At 40.6% G+C, this 22,796-nt stretch overlaps 1 protein-coding gene across 2 annotated transcripts; it reads right to left on the bottom strand.

Annotated features, from left to right (window-relative positions):
- Positions 1-598: 598 nt before the first annotated feature.
- LOC101174532 (zinc finger protein 91) lies at positions 599-21,071 on the bottom strand. 2 transcript variants are annotated; one of them, XM_023964248.1, is made up of 10 exons: positions 20,990-21,071; positions 16,225-16,387; positions 10,011-11,148; positions 9,715-9,929; positions 9,149-9,328; positions 8,713-8,807; positions 6,789-6,883; positions 4,231-4,379; positions 2,766-3,053; positions 599-1,490 (listed from the first exon to the last, which is right to left on the bottom strand). In XM_023964248.1, exons 2-10 carry the CDS (start codon positions 16,378-16,380, stop codon positions 891-893), a joined length of 2,916 nt encoding a protein of 971 aa, XP_023820016.1. In that variant the 5' UTR covers positions 16,381-16,387; positions 20,990-21,071; the 3' UTR covers positions 599-890. The 2 variants fall into 2 exon arrangements, with proteins under 2 accessions (XP_023820016.1, XP_023820017.1); XM_023964249.1 differs by lacking the exon at positions 20,990-21,071 and adding an exon at positions 20,778-20,958.
- Between the last annotated feature and the right edge of the window lie 1,725 nt (positions 21,072-22,796).

Below are 22,796 nucleotides of genomic sequence, written 5' to 3'. Positions count from 1 at the left end.
GCTATAAGCCGTGCTTTAGAAACCTAATTTGGGCCTTCTGCAGTGCTGGCAGACCTTATATGACATTACCCTGCTTTCCAGTCGCACACAAGCAGGATCATTATTCCTGATAACTATCCAGAAAGTGCCGGATAATTTCATTATATTACTTGGCACTGCGCAGTCTGTCAAATTACAACTTTTCTTGAATCCTTTTTACTAACTGTTTAATTACAGCACACAACAAAATCAATAGTATTACATCACAATTATCAGAGTAATGCAGCTTATAAACACATAAACAACCCTTATTTAGCCCTCTATTATCAAGAACGTAAAAGAACCCTGATTTAATGTCTTCTCTGAAGATGGCGCCTTTCATTTTTACTAGAGAACATTACTAGGTTAAACCGCTTCACGCCGTATGTCGCTAATCCGTAATATGCCATTTAAGGCACATTCTTTGGCATCGCCTTTAATGGAAAAAAAAAACACTGAATTTGTTGGTAAAATTGGAAATAAATAAAAGCAAACAAAGGTCAACAGCTTTTAAATTCCTCCCGTTTGGTTGGATGCCTCACTGTCCTTGTGTCATAGTGCTAATAAAACAATGCTTACGTGTGGAGTTGGAGCTTTTTATTGGGAAGCAGAGCATGTTTCATGCTGACAAATCTATTTTCAAATAAAAAGGATTTCCACAGATTAGGACTTCATAAATCAAATGCCTTTTTTTTGCATATCTACAAAATTCTTTCTTGCACAATTTAACATGTAAAAATTCATCATTACAAATTTGAAACACAACTAATTAAAATATGACACTTGCTGAAACTAGATGATTGCTGTAGGAGGTATGAACCTACTCACTGAAATTAAAATGTCCACGTCTATACGACAGTTTTTAGTTGACCTCAAACCGTTTCCTCTACGATAAACTCGATGGTGTGTTGGGGTGACTGGCTCGTCTCCACCATTGTGATTTCACTATCCTCCATGGTGATGGTGGGAACAGTGATGCCCTGAGCTCCCAGGACCGAGGAGGGCAGGATGACGACCTGTGAGGCTCCCTCTATCCCGCCCAGCTGATCCGAGGGGATCATGACCGTCTCAGTGGTCCCTTCAGCTCCTTGCAGCACATATATGGTCTGTACTGTTGCCGATTCAACCTCTGCCGTGGCGCTCAAAGACGACAGCGTCTTGGCCCCCTCCAGCACCTTCTGGACCTGCGCGGCCTCAGCCGCCTGCACTGCGTCCTCCGAGGTATACAGCGGCAGCTCTCCGTGAAGCCGAAGGTGTTTGTCCAGGTTGGGGCGCGAACGGAAGGCGGCGGCGCAGTGAGGGCACGGGTACGGCTTCTCGCCGCTGTGGGTGCGGGCGTGCTCGGTGAGACGCGCCGCCACGCTGAAGCTCTTGCCACAGATCCAGCAGCAAAAGGGCCGCGCCCCGCTGTGGATTCGCATGTGGTCTTGCAGATGGGGCAGCTGGCGGAAGCGCTTCCCACATGTGGTGCACTGTTAGAGGATGGAGAAGAGCCAAGAAAATGACAAAACACATAACAAATGGGAGTTGAAGAAAGAAGAGCAGATGCAAGAGACGAAAATTTGATTTTTTTTAAATAAAATAATATTGTTACAAACAAATAAATGGGAGCCAAATGTATGTCAGATGTATTGAAAAATGTCCACATCATTTAAAAATATTTACATATTCTTTTACACTAGTAGAGAAACATGGAGTTAATGTGTTTGTTTTTTTATTATTTCCTGTTGATTAATATCCTGTTGCTTAAATAATCAATTATCGACTAATTGTTTCCGCTTCGTATGAAGAGAATATGATCAATTATGCAGCTTGTGTGATTAGTTACACAACAAATGCTGCCAGTGAACTGAGAAGTTAACCGTTTCAAAGTAATCAAAACGCTAATCAGCAAGTCAACATTTAGTGTCATTTAATATTGAGTGAATGCCGACAGCGAGTTGGTCAACACACGAATAAGCTGAACTCCACAAAGCTGTGAAGAAGCAACAAAACGTCTCCTAGATCAAACTTTGGAGGAGCAGATTCCGTTTAAGTATGACCTGAATGGCTGAGAATCTTCACAGATGTGCTGACATGAAGTACAACAAGTAAAAAAGAATAAAAAAAAGATTTTTTTAATAATTCATGTACGCAGACATATATACTGCAGACAAATCTGCACAGGAAACATCTTCAAAACCTAGGTGAGTCTTCTTGTCTAGGTTTGATTTAATTTTACTCAGAAAATGTACCTTTTTTTCCCCCCAGGAACAGGGCAACCTGAGGTAAATTGAAATGAATTCAAATAACTGGCTTCTTGTCTGTCATGTGGACGACATTGAAACTCTGTCGTCATAGAAATGGTTTGAAGCAAAGCCACAAAGATTAAATCATTTCATGGCCCTGCACGCCCAGATGGGCTTGGATGGGTCTGTGGTTGATGTCCTGCCCCATCAAACGAGCAGAAGAGAGCGAAGACTGAATCCCAAAATAGTAACAGGCATAAAGGGGAGCTGACAGGCCCTAAGTCAGCCCTGTCATTAATCACAGGTACACAGGGAGGGAGGAATCACCCCCAGGACACAAACTGCACAAATGGCCGTGGTCCAGAACCCGAGAGACGCTAAAGGCTGCGACAGAGAGGGCTGCATTTTAAGTTCAGATCTAGTTTTGAAGAAGGTGTATAAAAAGGGACAAATCTGCCTCTGACAGCTGAGAGAAACGCCTTGTTTTTCAATGTAAGCACACACTGTTATCCTTCTTACCTCAAAGGGCCGCTCATCAGTATGCGTCCTCATGTGAACGTTGAAGGTGGATTTGTAGGCAAATTCCTTGTGGCAAATCTCACAGCGGAAGCGAGGTCGGTTTTTGGACTTGCTGAGCGTTCCTTGGAAGTGCGCCAGCACATGCTCCTCCAGGGCACTGTTGGAGGTAAATCGGCGGCGGCAGGGCCTCACGGGGCATTTGAGAGGGGTCTGGCCTGTGTGGGATAAGCGATGGAGATCCAGGCCCTCCTGTGTCATACAACGGTGGCCACAAAGGTCGCACTCAATCTGCGGGTAGAATAATGGCACAGAAGAGAGGGGAAAAAGATGGGATGGAGACACAGCAGAGGGTAATGAGATGGAGACCAAGAATGAAAGGGGTGGCTTCAAGGTCAAACTGTGACGCAGCTACAAGGTCACAGCACCAGGGACCTTCTAGAGATGTGAACTCTGTTACAGTAACCCCTTCTTCCCTGAGAATTTGCATTAAAGAGGACCAAAAAGATGCTAACATGAGTACAGAGGAGTTTAAAATGGCTTCCAACTTAGAAAGTCTGACATAAAACAACATTGGCAATTTGATTAGAGCTGATTAAACCACTAACAGTTTCCTTTAAGAGAGTGGTTCAGATATACAAGGTTGTCTTTCATCCCCGCAGATCTCACAGAGCAATTCTTCAACCTCCCTGTAATTATCCACATCTAGAATCTCCATCCGCAACTTCAAGTCATCCAGCATTCGTTGTGCCTCAAAAAAACCTCTTTTCTCAGAACAAAATCGAGAAAAATAGTAAAGTTAGTCTGAAGACACTTTTACACAGCAGAGGCAGAACTGCTGCTCTCTTTTTCCATCTCCACTCTTCAGATTCACGCAGCTCCCTCAAGGGCAGATTATTCTCGTCTTTGTGTGCGATTTGGCAGAGAATTCTAGCATCGTGCAATCCAAAAGAGGCGTAACCAGAGAGATTCCTTGTGGTCAAAATGTGTGACACACAAGAAACATACTATTTACACAGTAATACTGACAGACACGGTTGTGACTGTGGGCAATCTTCAGATTTTTGTATTGTTTTGTTTTTGTCTGGATCCGGGATCCCAACGTCTTCAGATCACTTGGACAAATCGTGTGCAGTCAGGAGACAGAAAGAGCGAGCTGGGAACAGCAAGACCGGAGGTTTTGTAGAGGGGCGCGTCAGCTGGTCATAAGACAAAAGTTTTAGCTGCAGCAACAGAAAAGCTGATTGCAAACTGAAATCTAGAAAAGTATAGCCAACCTTTTCCAACAGCAGATTCACCTCACTGCTGCTGTTTGTTTAACCCTTCCATACACTGTTTGGTCTCCAGCTCTGGAGCTGCAACACCACAATAAACTAATACGCCATCACAGATGAGAGGGTTTCAGCAAAAGCGAAGCAGCTTCTACTCTACTCACTTCATTATTGTTTCTGACAGAGTTTTCCCCTACCTGTCCTGTGCTTCGTCCTCGCCCCTGGCCTCTTCCACGCCCCGCGTTCCTCTCCTCCTCTGTGGTGGGACAACGCTGAAGGTGGATCTCCAGCACAGACTGGTTGATAAACTGGGATGCGCAGTGAGGACATGTGGCTGGCTGCTTGTCTGCAATTGGAACAGTGTCAAGTTTGAAACAGATGGTCACGATCCCTTCTCTAAGCAATAGCTGCTGGACATTTCTGATGGCTGGTTTTAGCTTGAGGCAGCACAGCGATGCAGCGGTTATCACTGCAACCTGACAGAATGAAGCATCCCAGGATGCATTTGGTGTGGACGGCACACGCTCTCCCTCCACCTGCGCGGGTTTCCTCCTAAAACACACGACGGATTATCTCCTGAAACGGAAGAAGGCCTGAAGGAACAGCAACTGCTCTGTACTAACGGGAGTAGATATAGACGTGGATGCTGGTGAGAACCAAACATCAACTATGAATGTGTTAATTGGTGAAGATTCAAGGAAAGTTCATCTGAGTCCATGTACTCCAAGAACTGGAGAACATTAACTTGAGTCGTAATGGCTGCTAAAACATCTGCTGAATTAATCAATTACTCCACTCATAAAAATGTGACTGTCAGTAAACTTTTATAATGGATTTATAATGAACAAAACCACATAACATGTTGAATCCAGCTGTAATGATTTACTGCTTTCCCCTGTGGATACTCCTGTGACTGATCCATATTAAATGGATACTTAGTCAATGCTGTTGCAAAATTAAGTGTTTAACTACTAGTTCAGTGTGTTTCCTGCCGACCAGGTTCATTAAGGACTGCCAAAATGCATTAAGAAGCCCATTCACAAAGCCGACATTAATTTGCCTCTGATCTAGGACTTTCATATCGACCTCCAAAAATACGTCTGCTGTGTGCTGTCTTAAAGATTCTGAGTTGAGAATCTGACACAAAGGTTTCATTCACTAGTTTTTATGCCTCTTATCACCATCAATCTGTATTTTATGTGCAAAAATGAAATAACTATAAATAATCTAGAGCTCTTTTGAATTGATCCTAAGAATATTTCTCAATAAGAGTTGAGTAAACCAGAAAGGCTGTCGCTAATTGTTTATCTTGTTTCCCAGTTAGAAGCAATCAGCAGACAGTTTGAGTCATAAACATTGACTGTATATTAGTAGTGGACTGAGTGACCCCTCCAACCTCCAAACAGGAAGTACCCACAGGCTCTAAGAAGCCAAAATCCCATAGACTTCTATTAAAAAATAAACCATTAGTCAGTCATTACATTTGTCAGAATAATCATCTTTGCTTTGATACCTTTTTTAACATGTTCTTGAAACTCCTTTTTTCATACTTTTTGTAGTGCAAGTTATTCAGGTTATAAACTGGCCACTCACTACAAAAATTAAAGTATTTGGTCTCATGTCCAATGTTCGAGACATTTGATTGACAGATTCTCTCAAGCCCGCTTTTAAGATGTAGGGGTGTGGACTTCCAACAAGATCACTCCTGGTTGGCGAGAGTGGTTGCCATAGAAATGCTGACTCAGACCAACTCAAACCATTACTGCCAACTGACGTCGTCTGGCTCCAACATGATGGCGTCTGTATCGTAAAAAAATGGCGACCGAATTGACTTCATTTCACTGGAGCCGGACGTCAATCATTTTCAGGGTGATGTCACTGTCGCTCAGCCCAGTTCTTATATACAGTCAATGGTTTTTAGGCATTGGAACTTGGCAAAACACCTACTTCACTACCAAACCCTGCTCCAGAAAACCTGGCTGATAAAACTGTTGGCGTTTAACACTGATGAATCGTCAGTGTATTCAAAAAGAGCCCGCCTGTCTTTCCCATTTGGTTTGTCCACTGTGTTCTCACCAGGGACCAACTCATTAAACCTTTAATAAGGACAATCTCAGCCTATAGCCCTGGACTGATCAATAGATCAATCTTTATCATTTTTCTCAGAGGGGAATCGCACCCCTGACCTCTGCTGCACGCTGACTTCTCAAGCCTAACTAATGAGGTTGCCGTGCCAACATCCCCGCTGATTAAGATAAAGTGACAACAATGTTGACCCAGTTCACTTATATCTACCTCCTCATTTTTCCATTCTGCGCGGCCCACAAATCCATTACAAGTCAACAGCAGCAGAAGAACGACATACATACAGTATAGCGTGGAAACACAGGTATAAATAATCAAGATAGGCCACCCAGACAAGCCAATGGGCTCATTTATCACCAGCTTTGAGATAATCAATACAAATTCTGTGTCTGCTGGACAGACAAGAACATCATCTCTAATTGGTTTCCGTTAGAGAGAAGCATGGGATCGGCCCTTCCGTGGACTCTTTGTATGCTCATCACATTTCGCTTTTCCCCACACACGGATCAGACAGGGCGACTAATCGACTAAAGCCAAGGTGAATATGGGGGGAAAAGTAAACAGCTATTTCACTCACACAAACTCTGTAGCACAGAAAACTTCTGTGAATTCTTGCTGACCAAAGAAGAAAATAAAGAAATTTGAAGGCGTTTTACACACACATTCTCACCTTGATGAGTGAGGGAATGAAGGTCCAAGTCTTTCCGGCGTTTAAAGGCCTCTCCGCAATCTGGACAAGGGAACGGGTGACTCGTATGCAGCAGTCTGCCCAGACAAAGAAAGTCTTTAGATGCATATGGACACAGAAGCAGAAGAGCTGCTGCAAACAGCTTTATTTAAATTCAACAAAAGCCTTAAATAAAATAAGAAAATAAACCCCAGTCAGATCAGAAATTCTGGGCTGCAAGCGTTAGCAGCAGGTACTTTGCTGCACTCGAGTTCAACAATAGGCTTTTGGCAATAAAGCACAGAAGATGAATAACTAGGAGTAAAATCAAAGAAGGCGCAGTTGGGTCATCTAGGATTATATTTTTGCTCTGCTTAACATTAATATGGGGGTAGAGCCTAGGGGGAAGAAGAAAAGTAGGAATGTATTCACCTGATGTTACATCAAGCTGGATTTTAGAGAACATTCATTCAAAAAGGAGGGAAAAAAAGCCCATGGCTCAACTACTGGAGTGTGTCACAAACAAATGTATTTATAATCTATACTGCACTATACTTATTTTATTTAAATTGTGGTAAACCACACAAAAAACCTTTGAGCAAGACAAGGAAGGGACCAGAAATGACTTTCTCCAGCGCTGAGCATCAAAATGAAAGACACTTCTTCTGTGACGTTCTTTAATATTGTCACGCTGTGTCCACTGCTGCCTACCACTCTATACCCTAACTAAGGCTATTTTTCAGAAATAAATCCAGCTATAATTAATGCCTCAATTACAATGAAAGTGGATCAAATTAAATTAGAACTGGATCTGACTGGAACACAGCTGACTAAATTACACTATATTTAATTGAACTTGTTTATGTCGCCCTTCAGAGTATCCTTACATGGCCCTTGTTATGAAAATGTGCTGTAAAAATCCATTGACTTGACAACAGTTTGATTTTTACGCACTGAAGCCATGACATACTTCTTCTTTTTTTAAATGTATGTCCCCCCCCCCCCCCCTCCCCCCAAGTTTGTCTATACACACACACACACACACAAGTTCCTCTTTTGACCAGACAGCAGTCACCAACACCAAACCATCTGGGATTTTGTCACTAGAATGTGTTTGGAAAAGGCCAAACAGTTCAAAAAAAGGGAAAAAAAACTTGGCAGATGATTGGATGAACCATCTGTCAGTCTTTAACTAATCCGATAGTGTAGCCAGTTGGTCAAAATCAAACAACTGCCAAAACCAATTTAGAAGAATGAAAAAGTCAGACTAAGAATAACCTTGAATGCATCTAAATGCAATGAGTATTTAGAATAACATGTTAGAAAACCATCTTTAGTCATTCTCGTTGCTTTAACATCAACAGTTGTCCAAATATCAGCAGGTCTTCTGGTTTTCAGAGCTAAAATGTATTTTAAGCATCATAACGTTCACCTAAGAAGTAGCACTGCCTGTATAGTACTGAAGCAAACGCCATAGGTAACTCAGTAGATCAGTTCATCTTACAGCACATTACTGAAAGTTCCCACACTGTAGTCAATATCTGCTCCTCTGCTTAGCCAGGCAGGACGGGACCATGCTCTTCCACCATCCCAGCGTATTATCATTATCATCTTAATTTACTGGCACTCTCTCTGTCAATCATGAGTGGCTACAGCTCAAGGGCACCTAGACACCCCTGCATGTCTGCTACACAGCTTAAAGGCCTTTTTGGTAGCTGGATACAGCTCAGCTCCTACAGCTTGTGGCAAAACGGGGGAAGGTTATCTAAATCCTGTCCTTTAGTTCTTTCATTCAAATGTATCTTTATGGTAAACAGAGCTGGAGAACGACTGACTGAAAACGGACAAATCTGACATTATTCCCACCTAACACCTGCAAATGCCATGCTGCAAAATACTTCTAATAATATTAGCAAAGTCTTATTACTTGTGATGGTTGAGCTGTTCTTCAGTGCTGAAGCGTGAAGGACAGTTGGGGCAGGCAAAAAGATGAGCTGCTCCTTCACTGTCCAAAGCACAAACCTGGACGGAGGAAAACATCAGTCAAGACCAATAGAAAAAAAATTACACTAACTCTTATTTCAAATTAAGAACCATTTTTTCTATTACAAACAGTAATATAGTGGTTAAAAAAGTAGTTTGTTTTTCTAAAAAGACATTTTAAGGCATTTTATGTCACTGCATTGTTTTTTAATTTTTATCATTTGTATTTTTATCATTTGTGTGAGAATGTATGATATCTCATAAGGCCTCATCAAAGCTCCTCGGTTCTAACGCACTTTTTTTCTTCCACACCTCCACCTTTGAAATAGGATTTCTGCTTCAGGATAAAAAGACAAACTAGAAAACAGTGGAGACCGTACCGGTTTGCGTCCTCGTTTGCGCCGGGGTTGCAGTGATGAGTGAATCTGCTGGTGTCTCTTCAGTGTTGCCGACTGCGAGAAGTTTTTCCCACAAACATCACAGCAGAACGGCTTGTTCCCCGTGTGGCTCATGCTGTGTCGCAGAAGGCTCTGGGAATTGGTGAACGACTTTGTGCACACCTTCAAAACAACAATCAGAATTTGTGCTAAACTGTGATTGCTGCAGTTTTAATTGCTCTGTGCAAGAAAATAGGGTTGTGCGGAGCTAAATTCAAAAATGCAAGAACCCATCGGCAGACTATTTGTTATGCACGACCCATGTATTCTACAAACAAACAGTACATGAATATTTTAAATCATAATTCAGTTTTTTTTCCTCATCGATGCCCATGGGCCTTTAAGACAACATATTTACTCAAAGGTTGTTGTTTTTTTATATTTAATTCTTATCCAAAGACACAAAATAAAGGTTGAAAGCCTTCATTCATACTCTATCCATAAATACTTCACATTCAAAACCATCCTAACATTCATAAAAATGACTTGGATGAAAGTTTTTGGGGCACCTTGCATGTGAAGAGCTTTTCTCCGGTGTGGCTGTAGACGTGTGTGCGGAGGAAGACGCGGCGTGTGAACTTTTTGCCGCAGTAGGGGCAGACGTGGGGCAGCGGAGTGCGGGCCCAGTCCTGTAAGAGCTTGGCAGGCGGGGGGAGATTTGTGTTGTCCGAGTCAGCGGCAGGGCCTCCTTCCACTTCATCTTTACTCCCCGAACCTTTGTTGCCTGAGCACATAAAAAAAGAGCAAGGTCAAAACTGCCAAAGACTGATGGCCTTTCCTTTTCTAAATAATGATTTCCAATTACCTTTTAGCGCGCTAGCGCTGACGATCCTGTAGGAGGGCCTGTTTTTCTTTGAAGCCGGTAATCCTGATTCATCGCCGGAGGTGGAGGGGGACATGAGTCGTTTTGTGCTCTGTGGGTTCTCCTCGGGTTCCGTGGCCACGGCTTCATCATTGTTGTGAGCCTTCTCCCCGGATGTGAAGCTGTGCGCACGCCGATGGTACAAGTACCGAGTGGTGTTCATGAAGGTTTTTCCACAGGTGGAGCAAGTGTGCAGCGGCTCACTGAGGTTATGCTTCTCCTTCCGATGCTTGACCAGCCCCTCTTCATCGTTGCAGCTCTCCCCGCATTTGATGCAAAAGAACACCTCCGGCTGTGTGAACGTGGGGGAGGGACTGCTGGCGAGACCTGCAGCCTCGTGCTCAGTGGTGCCATTACTCTGAGTATAAACTTCCTCTGGCACCACTTCAGGAACCACAACCACCTTCTCCTCGCCCTTCTGCCGGTGCTGTTTGCGGTGATAGAGGAAGAGGGTGGTGTTTAGGAAGCTTTCTCCACACACAGAGCAGCGGTGCAGAGCCTCCTCAAAGCCGTGTTGGGTTTTACGGTGCGCCACCAGTTCAGACACCAGACCAAAGCATAAGCCACAATCCACACACAGCAGCACAGGTTCAGGTTTAGGCTTCTTGTTAGAGCCCCTTCTCCTTGGAGACGAATCCTCCAGATTAGAGGCTGCCACCTCAGCTTCTGTGCTCTGAGAGGAAGCGGCCTTTGCAGACTCCTCTATATTATCTGCAGGCTTATCCACTGACTCTGCTTGATGGCTTTCATTGTGTGAAAACGAGGAACCATCTTCATACAAAGGCATCGTTTCGCTCAGGTCCGATATGGCCTCTGGGTCTACGTTTGAATCCAGCTTATCCTTGCTCTTTGAAGGATCCTGCTGGCATACCCCTTCTCTGCGGTGAAACTGCCACTGTTGGAGGCTCTTGAAAAGTTCATCACAATCTCCACACTGGTAAAGGATTCTGGGCTGGTCCGAGGATTGCTTATCAAGGTCTTCATCCTCAGACTGCAGAGAGGAATGTCCTGCATGGACTTCAATCTGTGACACTTCCGACTGTGGGACTCCAACTGCCTGGGATATATTTATCACATGTTGCTGCAAAGACAAAAGAGGTCAACGTGATTTTTTAGCATTTATGACTGTAATTTTTTTCTATTTTTTCAAGACCAATTGGGAAACAATATGAAATGGAAAAACTGATCAAACCCACCAGTGATATTTGCCATCAGTTTTTTTTTTTAAGCATATGAGGGATAATAGATTCATCTTTAGGGAAACTGAGGTGATTTAGAAAGCATCCGCTGTGAGCCAAGGTTCCACTTAAGAACTCCAGCCAGCCAAGATAAGGCCTAAGCCTGACTGATAACCAACCAAAGGTCTGTCTGGGTGGAACAGGTCACTCCATAGGGCTTTACATTTGCTCCCCATCATCCATTTAGATGATAAAAGAGAGCATCAAGGTCGAGGCTAAAGGAATTTGCAGTCACAGCAGTTCAACATGTTTCACATGCAGCCATGATTTGTATGAGCTGCAGGTCTGTGAGTGTAGCACTGTATCTGTAACACACTGATCCCTATTCATACCTTACGAAAAACCTAATGTGCAATTTATACTCGTATAAAAGCAGCTGTATGTTTAAATAAAACATCACAACAGCTATAAGTCCTTATTATGAATAAATTATGTATTAGGCAGAATCAACAAACATCTTTTCATACAGAAGTCAGGAGGCATCCCAATTTGGGCGGCTCTGTCAACCCCGCTTCCGCGGAGCTGTAGGTTTGTAGTTGCCATGGAAACTCTTGACGTAACGTGAACACCACTGCTATCATAGTCCTTTTTAATTACTGCAAAGAAAGTCATTAAAGAGCAAGCCAAGCGGACAAAAATGTGAACGCAAATGTAAATTTTAAACCTCCTGCTGCGCCATCTGACAGCTCTAATGTGCCATTGTGCATGCCTCATTTGTTTTCTTATGTGCATTTCACTGCTCCATAAGAAAAAAGGAGAAAATCTGGGTAAAGCATGGAGGATTTACCCATCCATGTTATTGGTCATCTGTACTGGTTTAAGTATTTTACTCCCTTAAACTATTTTGAACTGTTTTTATCCCCCTAGTTTCCTTATATAAATAAAAATAACAATTTTAATTAAGAAGGAAATAGAAAAAAATCATAAAATGTAAGGATGTAAGAATCACATCATCAAATATTTACAGATAAAATAATTCCTTGTGAAAAGTGAAATTTTTCACCCATAAAGGAGATGTTTTTGATAGTAGAGTCTACGGTTAGATTATCCTGAGAGTTTTTTTTCTAATGAAACCCGTAAGAGATCAGAAACTTCAGCTTAGATCATGTCCTGTTAATTTGAATTCACTGGAGGTGCGCGGATGTTTTCATCCTCTCAACTAACGTCATCTTAAATGCAGTGGCAGTGAGTTCTCTGATCAGGCTGGCAGACTAAAAACACGAGCTGGAGGATCATGCTTTTGTATGCACTTTAATCTATAACTGCACAGTCACTTAAAGCAACAGATTCTTTTGATAGACCTCATGAAATAATTATTCTTGGCAGCAGCTAAAAACCTGGCAAAAATCAATGCCAGAAAAATATTGCTAAATAAAACAAATAGAACACTTTCATTATTCCATCAAAATGATTGGACTCAAGGGTTAAAATAAGCCTTTAAAAATATAGAAAATAAAATCTGGAGGAGGAATAAGAAGGCCTGCTATCAAACATTTAAGTACAGCGAGCTACAGAAAAACATTCTTGCAAATCTGCACCTCAAATTCTTTTCCATTTGTGTTTTTCTCGTCATTGAACGTTCAAAAATGCAATTTGCAAATATTTTTTCCAGAATTTATCTTATCTTGTAATCAGAAAGAGAAATCCTAGAATAATGATTGTAATTAAAAATATGCAATACTCTACTAAAGTTTGTCTATTTCAATGTTGAGATTTTTTTTTTTATCATGACCACCAAAATAAAAGCATGCAACATTAACTAATCCATTTAAAAAGAGACAGCAGTGCAGCGTTCTTGAAAGTTCTGGGCTGAACAGGGAGACCACAAGTCTTTGTTTTACATCAATGTCACATTATATTGGCCAAGACAATGAAGACCCTTGCAATAAAGCCACTTCTGACAAACTGTGCCCCAAGAGGCCATAAGGTATGCTGGTTTTATGATTTTACTCCAGCTGAGAAAGACTGGCACTGACGAGCATTTATCATGCACCCTTTCCCCACTGGCGACTCCGGATGCAATCTGTCTGTCATGAGCGTCACTATGTTTTATAGACGCATGTTGAGGATTGTAAAAGATGGAAGTTCGAGAGCAAGCTCACAGAGCCATGCCCTTCTGCTAAATGAGGACCAATGACTGCTTTTAACCCTGGGGGCTTTCTGAAGCTGTCAAAGAGAAATAAGAAAGAAAAAAAAAAGAGTGCCAGCTACATGACAAGACTGAGCTCACGGTGTCAAACCCTAAAACTCCTTTTACCACTCTGAAAGTCTGGCTAGAACGTGTCTTTATGCTGCTGATATGCACCAAAAAGAGGATTTTCTAGCGTAAAATGCATCGGACAAAATTCTGAATAAATTCATTATGTAAAAAGACTTCAATGCAAAATACAGGCTGGAACTTTACACACCTGAAGAAAAAAACGATGCAGGGAAAACACACACACACAAAAAGGTACAAGAGACTGTTCATCTCTACAGCAGAAGAGAAAGAATAGGATCATAACAATATCAGGAAACAACAGAATGTTTTATTACAAGTGAGGCATGAGATACACTCTGGTGATTCATCTGACCTCCATGGATCCCATGTAAATGTGGAGTCACAGACCTCAATCTGTTCCACAGCTTTCCTTCTGCTCCCCATCTTCTGCCGCATTCTCCTCCTTTAGCCAAAACTACCCAAAAACACCCAGCACTCCCTTATTATGCCTCACTGCATTACAAAAAACACTCAATTTCATTTGAAACGTATAGAACAAGCTCTACTTAAGCCTCAAACTGTTACATTTTTCGTGTTTGCAAAAATCTGAGTTACTTGGCGCACATTCTAGAAAATGAAGTCAATAATAATAAATCAACTTTCAGTGTCGCCACACCTCTTTGTCTCATTAGTGAGTCATTATTGTGACAAACAATCTGCTACGGTAATTCTGCCAACACACAAGCAAAGACTAAATCAGTGTAAGGATGGTACACATTTTAAAATATATTTAATTATAGTTATAGTGCACATGTACATGATGTAGAGCATTTGTACATGAAAAAACCAAGTCACTCATTATGCCTAAATAATTCATTTCACAGTATAATTATCTAAATAAGTCCAAATCAGCATCCAAATGCTTTATGTGTTACCTTAATATATATGTGTCATCACAACAACATTACTCCACTGATACCATCAGAATTATTAATGCAGCATCACGCATAACACATCCAAATCCATTTTCCCTTTCTACCACAAACAAGGCTGTTGATTCTTGAGTGCATCTGCATTCAATAAATATTGAACGTTTGCATAAGAAGTACAGGCTTACGTCAAAAGAAACTGTAAGAACAAAACCCCTTAATCATCAAAGGCATTCCCTGCCAAACTGCCATTCTAGCGTCGCTCAATAGAGATGTACCCAACAGCTTCCACAGACAGTGTTTGGCTCAACGGCAACCAAATAATATTTGTTTTGCATAGAAAAGCTGAGGATTCACATTTTAATTGCAGCAATGTGACACAGGGTTATGAGCTGTCATGAAATTAACAAGCTAAGTACATAAGAAAAGTAAACGAGCTGAAAACTGTGAGCAACAGGCTGCAACTAACACCATAAAAAAAGGAAACTGCTGGGTTACTGTGGGTGCGTCCATCCTCTCCAAAACATTTAAACATAGAAATATCTCACTGAAAACTACCGGTAGGTCCTTAAAAAGCATGCTGCTAATCAGGACAGATTTGAGAACTTGTGATTGTTAAAGACCTACTCTGAGGAAAATCCTTTTTTGGATGTTTTTAAAATGTGCTTGTAGCATTTTCTGATGACATATAAAATAAATGTACGCTTAAAACTGCATTCCTTTATTCCTTCACTGAAAATCGCTGTGAATCAGAAGCAGACGAAAAAATTGCAGTTTGAAAAAGAGTTTATTTGTGACGTAGAAATGACAAACAAGCTCCCTGCTCAGAGCTCTCAGCAATGAGGAGGGGAAGAGGGGACGGGGTTGCTCCACCCCAAAGGCCCCATTTTCAACTACTGCTACTCTGCAGAAACTATGTTCCAGAAAACAACACAGCTTTTTTCATTTTGGCTAAAAGCATCATAATCAGAGTTAAAAGACCACCGGGAACCTTTTGCAAAAAATGATCGGAGTGGGTCTTTAAGAAATAAAACAGAGAACCCATTTGAAACAATAAACTCTGTGATTACTATGTTCATGTTTAACACTGACAATGGATCCAAATATGTTGGAAGGCATTTTTGTAATTTACAGAAACATTAGTCAGGGTTTGTACACAACTTCTCTAAAACCTTTTACAGAATTCCAAAAGCAAAAGGAGACACATTTCAGTCAGACTATTGTAGTCGGTGCAGCTACAACATTGTGTGCATTACTGTATAAATTGCAGCCGCCATGGAGGGGGGAGGGAGGCACATGGAATGTCATTGTCACAACCATTTTTAGCACCCCCCCCCATAGAGATTTCCAAAAACAAATCCAAAAGTTGTGTGGGTTTTTATTTCAAGAAAATAATAGCAACAGAAAAGGAATTCACTGCTTATTTGAGTATATGCTTATATGTCTGATTTAAAAGTCTATCTAAATCAAATATAAATACAAGGTGACACTTTGGAGAGAGCCTGTCAGTGATTACAGGTGATTCACTGTTGAATGTTCAAGTGTTCAACGCATCAAGGTCTTTGTTACCATGATGAGTGACAGATCGCTGTCAATTTAGAACTAAATATTGTGCCTTCTTTCCTTTCCAAACATGATTAACAGGCTTTTTGTGCAATCACACGGCTGATTATTTAATAGCACACTGCCTCAATAACCCCCCCCCCCCCCCCCCCCCCCTCTTTCTTTTCCCCGGTTAACTTAAAGCGTGATTAAAACAGAGAGCAGCACTGCATGTGTGAGGGTTTTACCTGTGTTTGCAACACTGGGACAGAAAGCGGGTCAGTTCCAGATGAAGCTGGTTGTTCCTCCTCGGCCGTGCATGTCAGCTGGTGTTTGAGGACCTCTTCTAAAGTGTTAAACTCCTGGTAGCAAGGGAAGCACATGTACACGGACGAAGTCTCCATGACTGCCCTGGGGGATTGAAAATCATGAACATTTTATGAGACACGCCGTAATGAAAATAAATAACATCAAATGATTTCGACAAAAGTGCAACAGTTCAGAAAGCAAGTGCACGGTCTGAGCATACGAGTGCCATCATAACTTCCATCCTGTCCAAATGCAACCGATGCAACAGTTAGGATGTGAACATTGCCCTCTCCTGATGATTACAAGTGTCTGCATATAAAGGCAGATGGAACACGAGTGCCAAAATTCTCTGCAGTTGCCAAGATGACTCATCGAGTGCCGAGCCTGAGATAATTGTTATTTTGACCATGCAGGTTCCTGCTCAGGTGAAGACCTCGCAGTCTCTGTGCCATTTCACGAACAGAGCTGATATTTAGCTCCAACATCAATTAAATATGTATCATAATTGGACCCAGTGGAGGTGTTGTCTGGCTCCTGCAGCTGCTAAGCATACCTGTAATCAAAACAAAACCGTTGCCACCTTTTCTACCCCACACCTCGAACTGCACTAAACTCCTCTTTTAAAAATGATATTCATTACCGCAGTAATAGATATATCAGTGTGTAAAAACACTGAAGTAACACCACTGCAGTTTGTCATGTAATTGCAAACCGCTACATAACAATTTGAATAATCATGCTACATTTGTTAATTTGGTGTAAACAAAAACAATCCCAGATTGAGAGGCATTCAAAAAGTTTTAAGAGACATCTGTCACTGAGAAAACATAATGCTAATGGGTTTCAGGTATTATTTTAGAGACACACTCCAGTAAAATTTGTGTTTTGGGCATTTTTACATGTTATTGTAGCATTTTTTTCGTGATGGATGACATATATTAAGAAAATTATGCTTAATAACGCATTTCTGAGTATTTTTTTTAATCAAATCATTGTGAATCAGGAGCAGACGAAAATCCCATTGGACAATAGCAGTGACAAAGATGATGGCAAGCCACAAGCTCCATGCTCCGCTCCATTTCAATGAATCCACTTGGATCCAAATAGGTTCACCTACAGCTTTGTTTTCCTCATCTGAGCTGACATCTGGCTCAAAACTGTACAGCTGGATGGCTTCAATATTGCTCGCCATTTGTGTTGCACAGATAATGTTAGCTTGGGGACCTGAGGGGCTGTAAGGTAGTGAGGCGAATTTCTGATCAACTCCAGCCGCTCTGCAGAGACAATGTACTAGAAAACAACGAGGTGTTTTCATTTTGAGTAAAAACGGTATAATCCTAATTAAAAACCACTGGGAATGCTGTGAAAATACATCAAAAGAGGATCAGAGTGGGACTTTAAGGTAGGTAGCTAATAGTTGAAGGGAGCTATGTAGATAAAGTAAAATGAGTAAACGAAAAAGAAGAAACAAACACAAATCCATTCATAACTAAAGTTGTTAAAGAATCTTTTAGAATTCACTGTAAATTTGCTCTAATTATGTGTCAGATTTTGGGTTAGTCAATATCTAATTACTCATCATCTCTCTGGGGATTTTTTTTCTTTTTCCTTTATATTGATATGAAAATGTATCCAGTAATGCATTCATAGTAAAAATGCATTTACAAACGTGGAGAGCATGTGAACAAAAATAGACAAATGAGACTTTACTTAATGCATTCTTTGTAACTTGGTTAACTAAAAACGTTTTCAGCATTTATTAGGGGTGTAATGATTCCTCAACTGAATTGATTTATATTTTTACGATGCAACCAGATTGATGTGGCTGGGGCAAATTGTTAATCGAACTATACCATTATAAAATCATTTAAAGAATAAATAAATCAGTTTGATCAATATTTAAAAATACCATTTGGATTGAGACATGGTAGGTTGGTTTTTTTTTAACTACTATGTAAAAACTACTCACAGTGGACAAAACACGTGATCGCAGCAAAAAATGATCAATGCATCATTTCGACACTTTGAATTTAGCAAAGACGTGACCATACAGTAGGGCTGCACCATTTGGGGAAAACTCGCGATATGCGATATTAGTGATCAATATTGTGATGACGATATAACTTGCGGTACATGAACAAATAGCAAAACAACCAAAAACATAATTTCCAATTCACTGCAACAGTTTAAAAATTATACTCCAAATGACCATCATTTACATAGGAGGCGAACATCTAACACAGTGTTTTTCAACCAGTGTGCCGCGGCACACTAGTGTGCCGTGGGAGATGGTCAAGTGCGCCGTGGGAATTTGCCCTCATTAACTGCTCTAACAACATTTTCCATCTCCAGGAGATCAGCTCTTTGTTCATCCAAACAGGCATTGAGAAAACACTGAGTAATTAGGAATATAAAAGATCTTAAAATTACTTTTTCTTTGTGTTTATTTAATTCTATTAAAGACATTTTGAAAAGAATGACGGTATCGCGATTACCCTCCAGCTATAGCAGTTTGCGGAAAAATCCCGCCCCTTTAACTGTCTCCGCCAATCATTTTTGAAGGCTTAATCACATGTCATCAGTCTGACCAATCAAAAGTGCTTAAAGTCTTCACTTCCTTGTTCTTAATTCTGCTGAAAAGTCGCTCAGTTCTAACAAAAATACCAGCTACAGCTCGTCTTTAGCGGTGTAGCTTTCCACAGAGTCCGGTGTCAGACCGTGGAACAAAGTGAACAAAACAATGAAGCTCAGAGACGCGAGTCCTTCTGCCCTTTTTCGGCCGTTTTCACACTACATCTCCCATAATGCATTGGCTTAAAGGGACAGCGCCTAATGAGTCGACCTTGTGAAACGTCGACTCATTACACAACAAACAGTTTCTAAATTTTCTAATTTAACTTTTATTTCATCTCTTAGAAAAAACAGCAGCAACTTCCTATTGCGGCAGCGGGGGGGGGGGGGGGGGGGGGGCTGTCGATCAATACAGACCATGAATTTCTGCTTTTTTATTTTTTTTGGGATGCTGGTGTGCCGCGGGATTTTTGTCAAGGTTAAAGTGTGCCGTGGCTCAAAAAAGGTTGAAAAACACTGATCTAACATATAGGGCTCCATCCGATTGGTCAACAACGTGAAGGGTTCCATCTGATTGGTCAAATGCATAAAAGGATTTGTTAAATACTTCCAACGGCCGTAAGACTGTTTCAGCACATTTAAGGTAACATTTATTGCAATTTTTGCTGTCTTTTGGGATATGCATATTACACAGCTTGATGTCGCGATAAGGATAAATTTGCCATTTATTGTGCAGGCCTACCATACAGAGTTTTAAAACGTTCTATTTCATGTTTATCTGGAAAAACAACAGTGGGCTGAACTTTATGAAACTCAAATGTGAATGGGGTTTTTCCCATTAGTCGTGTTTACCTATTGGTACACATGTTTAATTTATATTAAATAATCTTGCAAGAAATATCAAGAATATGGAAAAACTTCACCTGCACCGTTCATTATCCAGGTATTTATCTCTGATTAAATTTTTAGCAAAAGATGTCCTGGACCAAATTTAGGTCAGTGAATCGGATCGTTCAAAATGCACCAATATCGTTTAAGAGACGGATCAGGAACCAATAATATAATTATTGAAATCAAACTGTTGTTAAAACGAATCGTTACCCCCCCAGTATTGGTATTTAAAAAAATATGTTTAGCTCTCAAATTTGAACTTTTTTTAATATACTGTATATATATAAATTGTGAAAACAACCATCCACTTGTTAAGCTCTAACATCTGTTTATTTTTTAGATTATGTCAATAGTTAAATGACTGGTCAATTTTTCTAAATGAGTTAAATGTTACTATTTAGCTTTTATAAACATTAGTGTGACAGATAACCACACTGTTAGTTACTTTTTTAGGAACATTTTGATGTACATTTCTAAAAAGTAAAATATAGCATAGCGTCATTCTTATGCATTTTATTTTGTCTAGCTATTCGTTTATACAACATGTTATAGAGGTGGACTTTGGCTTTTGAACACGCAGGAAATGTTTATGGACAATGATCTCGTGCTGCTAGCACACTGAGCTTGCTAATGCTACTACAGTAGCTAAGTCGCTACTGTTGTGTTGTTGCGTCTCATGTAGAAAATATGTATGATTTGTATTTAATAAGCTCTTTTAAATGGGTAAAAGGAACAAACAAAATAATAGTCAATGTCTTGTCATGTTTTTCAAACTAGCAGGCAGCAGCTATGACAGTGTCGGCTAACAGTTAAGCTGGATAGCACGGAGGCTTTTCTCTGGTAACCACCGTGCTGCTAATGCAGCGATGGCCATCTTTTTCAAACGGCTAACATCATGCAACCCCGGGGAGGCAGCTAACTCAGCAGCTAATGAGGCAGGCTTCCATCGCTTCGTTAACTGCAGACGTAAAGTAAAACCGCTTCAGCTGGCGTCGAAATCCGTTTTGCCACTTGGGCCAGTGGTGCTTACTTTTTAAACCCGAGGAGAAGAAGAAGAAAAGCCTCGACAAGGAGGGCGGGATGTGCTTCTTCGGTGGTGTAATGGCGGCGACGGAATAAAAGTCAAGATTAACTGTCTCCCCCCGTTGAAATCCTCCGTACATAAATATCACCGTTTTATACTAAACCTAAAGATAAGAACTACAGAGACAAAATGAGCAGAAATATTTCAACAAAACTCACCACAGTCATAGGTTACTGGTCGAAGAGGAAATAGGACAACTTCAGTTTTTTCCCGTGTGATAGAAGAATCGATGTGATTGGCTAAATCTGTCGCTAAGTTAACCAATAGCATTCGACTACACAAAACCCCGGAATTTTGTATTCACAAAGCGCGCCGTCGATGCAGGGGACCTAAAAAGAATAAATTATGATTAATGACAAATAAAAATGTTTAATAAATTCCAAAAAGTGCTACACCAAGATTTGCCTGTCAAATGTATTACATATTAAAACCACAAAAGTGTGTTAAAAAAGGACAAAATGCCATAAACACTTATGAAAGGTACAAAAGTTTTATGATTAAAAAAAAATATATATATATATATAAAATACATAATTATATTTACATAACATTAACAAACCTAAAATGCTGTTCAAGTATTGCATGTGTTAGTTGAGTTGTCACAATACAGAATTAATCAGACTGTTAATTTAGGAAATTTATGCGCATTCAAGGTGCAATAGAATGCAATCAAACGAAAATGTAAACATATTAATGCATGCTTCACAGAATGTCTATAAATAAACTTCAATAAATGCCATTTAATTTTTTTCATGTGTATGCTTGTAAACTAAGCATCTAAATCTTGCAACAACTTAGTGATTACGCTCATTATAAACTCGTGAATCGTGGCAAATTCAGCTTCTTTTAAGCAAAGCCCATTAAACTGATTGGAACCTGTGACAAACACAGTGTTAAAGTTAATTCATGCTTCCCATATCCACCCTCAGGTGAGCCCTTGGTGCTGTAAATGTTGCCATCTGCATTTGTGCCTAAGGGTCCCCCCGAGACACATGCAATCCAAGGATTAGTGACCATTTACTGACAAAACTCTTTTTTTTATTTTTATATTTTGATAATCAAGTAACTAAAATGAATGAAATTGTTGCTTTAACCCCATGACTCCTGGATTTATTTCCAGCTGTGAACACATTTCCATTAACTTTTTGCTTTCAAGTAGATGTTAATTCAAGTTAGTTTTGGAGCAGAAGTGGTTTGATGCACATTTGCATCAATAGGCATCAGGGAGATTGATTTTCTACAAAGGTAACCTGGTTAACTTGGAGCACAAAAATGAAGAAGTAACACAGAGAAAAAGGTTGTCCTTTATGGTGTTTTGAGCTGCATTTCCCAAAAGTCATTGGCAGATCTGTTTGGTCATGATTAGGCCAGATGTGGACCATCTTCTTTCTCTGGTTGGACATGCCTTTGATGCAATGATGATTCTTGGTTTCAGAAATGTCTTTCATGACCAAACCTACACTTGAACATCAGCAGAGGTTTATTAAATCAAAGCCGTGTGCCCCCACATTTATGTGATTATCTCTCCAAGTGAGGACAGGTGGCTGCAGGGAGTATCTTGATTCTGCTGCATCGAGCATTGTGCTCTAAGGTCAGTCCAAGTATAGACTGTCCACTCCACAAATTTTCAATAATGACTGTGTGGCCCTCTGCCTGATTGAGAAGATGAGCAGCTCCTTCAGACTGTGTAACCTGACTCCAAATGGTATTACAGAGCTGACTGGGCACCCGGCCAGAGGAGCCACTCAGACTTCACAGAATCTGTTCAACTTGTGCAGCTCACCACCAAATAACAATATTCAACCTTGACATATCAGGTCGCCGCCATGGCCGCTTAGCAAACCTGGTTTTCATTTGAAAGTTAAGAAACTGCAGTTCCCAAGAGGAGAAGCAATGCAAGGATTTCTCAACATTGTTAAGTCATCTGATGGGGAAAAAAATGGTAATTTGCCATGAATGATCTAC

The sequence above is a fragment of the Oryzias latipes genome, chromosome 16 (assembly GCF_002234675.1).
Source record: "Oryzias latipes chromosome 16, ASM223467v1".
Classification (NCBI taxonomy): Eukaryota; Metazoa; Chordata; class Actinopteri; order Beloniformes; family Adrianichthyidae; genus Oryzias; species Oryzias latipes.
The sequence above is the reverse complement of the archived record's forward strand: the minus strand, read 5'-3'. Positions and strand labels throughout refer to the sequence as shown.

Bases quoted from the DNA above. Each gene is read 5' to 3' on its own strand.
- LOC101174532 (XM_023964248.1), bottom strand. From the start codon at position 16,380: ATGGAGACTTCGTCCGTGTACATGTGCTTCCCTTGCTACCAGGAGTTT. The intron at 8,808-9,148 runs GTACGGTCTCCA...TCCTCCGTCCAG, and splicing joins GCAAACGAGGACGCAAACCG to GTTTGTGCTTTGGACAGTGA. The intron at 1,491-2,765 runs GTAAGAAGGATA...ATCCTCTAACAG, and splicing joins CTGATGAGCGGCCCTTTGAG to TGCACCACATGTGGGAAGCG.